Raw genomic sequence first — 4,100 nt, 5'->3', positions numbered from 1 at the left:
AAAGGCTTATGAGGTCCAATTTAATCCAGTTCGAAATCAGGATTATTGGTCTACTTACACGGGACCAAATTTTTTACCTGACCCCATCATGCGTCGACATCAATCAGGAAGACCTAACACTCAACGCATTCATAACGAAATGGATGATTCAATTCCAAATAAGCAAAAAAAAATGTTCATATTGTAGAACGGAAGGTCACAATAGAAGCAATTGTCTGCACAGACAAACTTAATAATAAAATTTAATTCAAGTTTGATTATTAATTTCCTCATTTTCTTTATTTATGTATTTATTCATTCATAACACTCTTAGAACATTCATTTTCTTTATCTATGTATTTATTCATTCAATTCAAACATAATCAATACACGATTATGCAATTTTTTGTTTCTTAAAACTAACACTCTTAGAAAATTATGTATCAAATTAATTTTTAACATTACATAACTTACTATCCAATATATAAACAATAATATATATATATATATATATATATATATATATATATATATATATGACGTGGCAGAAGTCGTGCCAAGTTGGCACAACTTCAGTATGACAGGGCAGAAGTCGTGCCAAGTTGACACGACTTCAGTATGACATGACAGAGTCGTGTCTAATTGGGACGATTTGTGTATATGAAGTCGTGCCGAATTGACACGACTTGTCTAAATTTGTAATTTTTTTTAACCGGATCCCATTTTGGTAAAAAGCAAAAAAATAAACCCATGATAATAAAAAAACCCTATTTAGAATGTCCAACAAATAAAAGGACATGGACACACATTTGAATGACAAAAAAGTTTACTTTAGATTTAATGCGTTCACCCTTTACACACCACTGTTATTAGTCTCCTCTTTGGTTTGGACTATATCAATATTCAACTCTCTTTTTCAATAATTAATGTCACCACTTTTGCATCACATATATCAAACTTTAGGACTTGAAGGATTCAAAATTTAAGATCTTCACAGATTTCCTTTTCTGCCATACATAAGTTCTTCACATTTGGTATTTGGTATATACAAGTTTCCTTGAATAGTGTAATTAATTATGTTCATAATATTTCCATGAGCACTTCAAAGTCAAAGAGCATCCTACATTCAAAAAAAGGAAGAGAAACTGAACAAATATTAATGGAATGGCAGTTGGAAGAGAGGAAACTTAGTTGATAAGTAAAAATAAAATGAAAAAAACATATGACTTGTTTGTTACTGCCCTAACCAACTGTCCAAGCCCCTCATGGTATACCAGATAAATTGCTTCAGGGTTTAACATTCTATATAGTGTATGCTTTCAATGCATGATTTCACCTTCAAGATTGAATTTCTCCAACAACACAAATAAGGGAAAAAAATGTATGCACCTCCACAGTACCAAGACACAAGTTATGTGGAACATGTTCGCAGAAGCCACGAAGAAAAGGGATGCCTTTACGCTTGGTTTGTAATTGTTGTTAATATTTTTGTTATTATTGGTGTTGTCACTCTAGCACACAGATGATTCAATTTTCATCATGTTGTACTCTTTGTTCTCGACACTTTAACCAAATTGATCAATTATGACAGTGTTTTGATACTTTTTTTGTGATTTAACCCCACAATCCCCCGTCAACCATGAACAGACACATCTACTTGCTGCATCTATCCAGAATAGCAGCAGGGCCAATAACATTGTAGAATATAAAATCTTCTACAATGGAGTGAACTCAAATCTTTCTTCTATTTTTTCCAACTCTTTGTCGAACCATTGATTATTTATGAATTACTTTTGATAAAAAAAAACCCTGAAATAATAATAGTGATCTATGCAGAATAACTAATCCAAGCATTAGATACAAAATTATTTATTATACCTGAGAGAGAGATATTTTCAGGGTAGACTCTCCAATGGACAGATAATTGCAGTCAAAAGGTTGTCAAGAGATTCTGTGCAAGGAGATACGGAATTTAAGAATGAAGTGGTTTTAGTGGTCAAGCTTCAGGACCGAAATTTAGTCAGGCTACTTGGTTTCTGCTTGGAAGGAAGAGAAAGACTACTTGTCTATGAATTTGTTCCCAATAAAAGCCTTGATTATTTCATATTTGGTAACTTTTATGACTGCTATTCACTTCTTTCTCAATACACACCTAATTATTCATAAAGTTAACACTGTTGGCGGCTATATATGCAGATCCAGCCATGAAAACCCAATTGGATTGGGAAAAGCGCTACAAAATCATTAGAGGTATTGCTCGAGGTCTTCTCTACCTTCACGAAGATTCCCAGCTACGAATTATCCATCGAGATCTCAAAGCAAGCAACATTCTCTTAGACCAAGAGATGAATCCTAAGATAGCAGATTTTGGCATGGCAAGACTGGTTTTAATGGATCAAACTCAAGCAAATACAAGTAGAATTGTTGGAACCTAGTAAGTATTAGAATATGTTATAGCTTGTTGATGTTTGAGACTTTAATTCCAATCGTCGAAGAGAACTTCTCTCATTAATTTCACCAAATCATGAATTAGTAACTTTTCAAAGAGTTTGAAACTAAAGTAGTTGTTAGAATCAATCTGTTTCGTATGGCTGTGATAGCGTAATTTATTTTTAGTACTAATTCAGATTTAAAGCTGTCAATGGTTTGTAGTGGATAATAATTAGAAACTGAAACAGAACGAAAATAATAATCCTGTCAATATATTGGTCTGTAGTATGGCACCGGAGTATGCAATGCATGGACAGTTTTCAGTGAAATCAGACGTCTTCAGTTTTGGTGTACTGATTCTTGAGATTGTAAGCGGCCAGAAAAACAGTGGAATTAATAAAGGAGAGAATATGGAGGATCTACTAAGCTTCGTAAGTCTTTCTTTGGTCACTCTTATTTCTTCATCACCACTTAAAATAATGGATTAGAAGATTACATGCTCCAAAACATTAATGTAGAAGTGAATCCATGATCTGATAACAAATTTTACAGGCTTGAAGAAACTGGAAGGAGGGAAAGGCCATAAATGTTGTAGATCCATCACTGAACAGCAATTCACGGAATGAAATGCTAAGATGCATCCATATTGGTTTACTCTGTGTTCAAGAAAATTTAGTTGACAGACCAACCATGGCTAACATTGTGCTGATGCTTAACAGCTATTCTCTGACTCTCCCGATTCCTGCAGAACCAGCATTTTATATGAACAGTAGAACTAGACGCCTTCCAGAGATGCAGTCATGGGAGTATAATTCACAGGAAACAGGATCAAGTGAACCAATACTTAAATCAGCTCAAGAATCAGAAAATGAAGCTTCAATTATTGAGCTATACCCTCGCTAGATGTTGGATTCATTCGTTATCCATCTTTCTTCTCTTAGACCAAAATACAATCTTTTACTAAGAAGCCCAGACACGGATACCGAACGACACGGACACAAAAATACGGTTAAACTGAAAATTATAGGACACGGAACACGGCTATATATAAATTAAAATGTAGTAATATATTTTGTTATATGAAAAAAAATCAAGAAAAACATAATGTTTAACTTTTACTTTTTGGAGATATTAATATTTTGTTTGAGATTTTATCATATTTTATCTAAAGTTTAGTGTGAAAGAGAAGAGGTATTTAAAACCTTGAACCGCGTTTTTTTTCTAGTTTTTTTGGCGTGTTTAAGGAGGGAAACTTGTCCCCTCCGACATATCCAGAAAGAGTGTCGTTTTCGATCTAATAAAAAGCGTCTGACCCCGTGTCGGGCACGCTTCTGCCACGTGTTCGTGTCCGCAGTGTATCAGAAACATCAACAACGCATTTTTGGCCGTATCCGAGTTTCATAGATCTCTTACGGACTGCAAAATTTTGTTTAAATACATTTTTTCCTTAACCTGAGACTGAAACTTGTGATGATTTTCTTGTAATCTAATTATTATATTTCTTCAATTAATACATAATTTCATTTTTATTAATTATTTATGTATTTATAAAATGGTTTCTAAAATATCCAAATATTCCTTAATTAGTGCTGATAGTTTGCTCCTTGTAAAATTATTCATGGGTAGAATGTTTTTTGAGAGATGAGAAAGTTTGGTCCTTTTCAATTTTGTACCTTTTAATAATCTCATGT

General features: G+C 33.3%; 1 protein-coding gene across 1 annotated transcript; it reads left to right on the top strand.

Annotated features, from left to right (window-relative positions):
- Positions 1 to 1,334: 1,334 nt before the first annotated feature.
- On the top strand, positions 1,335 to 3,534 carry LOC150025744 (cysteine-rich receptor-like protein kinase 10). The gene is made up of 5 exons (XM_090305411.1): positions 1,335 to 1,444; positions 1,879 to 2,089; positions 2,176 to 2,413; positions 2,696 to 2,840; positions 2,962 to 3,534. The coding sequence occupies exons 1-5, from the start codon at positions 1,430 to 1,432 to the stop codon at positions 2,965 to 2,967; spliced, it is 615 nt and encodes a 204-aa protein (XP_090161537.1). The 5' UTR covers positions 1,335 to 1,429; the 3' UTR covers positions 2,968 to 3,534.
- Positions 3,535 to 4,100: the final 566 nt, after the last annotated feature.

This window comes from Phaseolus vulgaris, chromosome 7, assembly GCF_051622355.1.
Source record: "Phaseolus vulgaris cultivar YP4 chromosome 7, ASM5162235v1, whole genome shotgun sequence".
Taxonomy (NCBI): domain Eukaryota; kingdom Viridiplantae; phylum Streptophyta; class Magnoliopsida; order Fabales; family Fabaceae; genus Phaseolus; species Phaseolus vulgaris.
The sequence above is the reverse complement of the archived record's forward strand: the minus strand, read 5'-3'. Positions and strand labels throughout refer to the sequence as shown.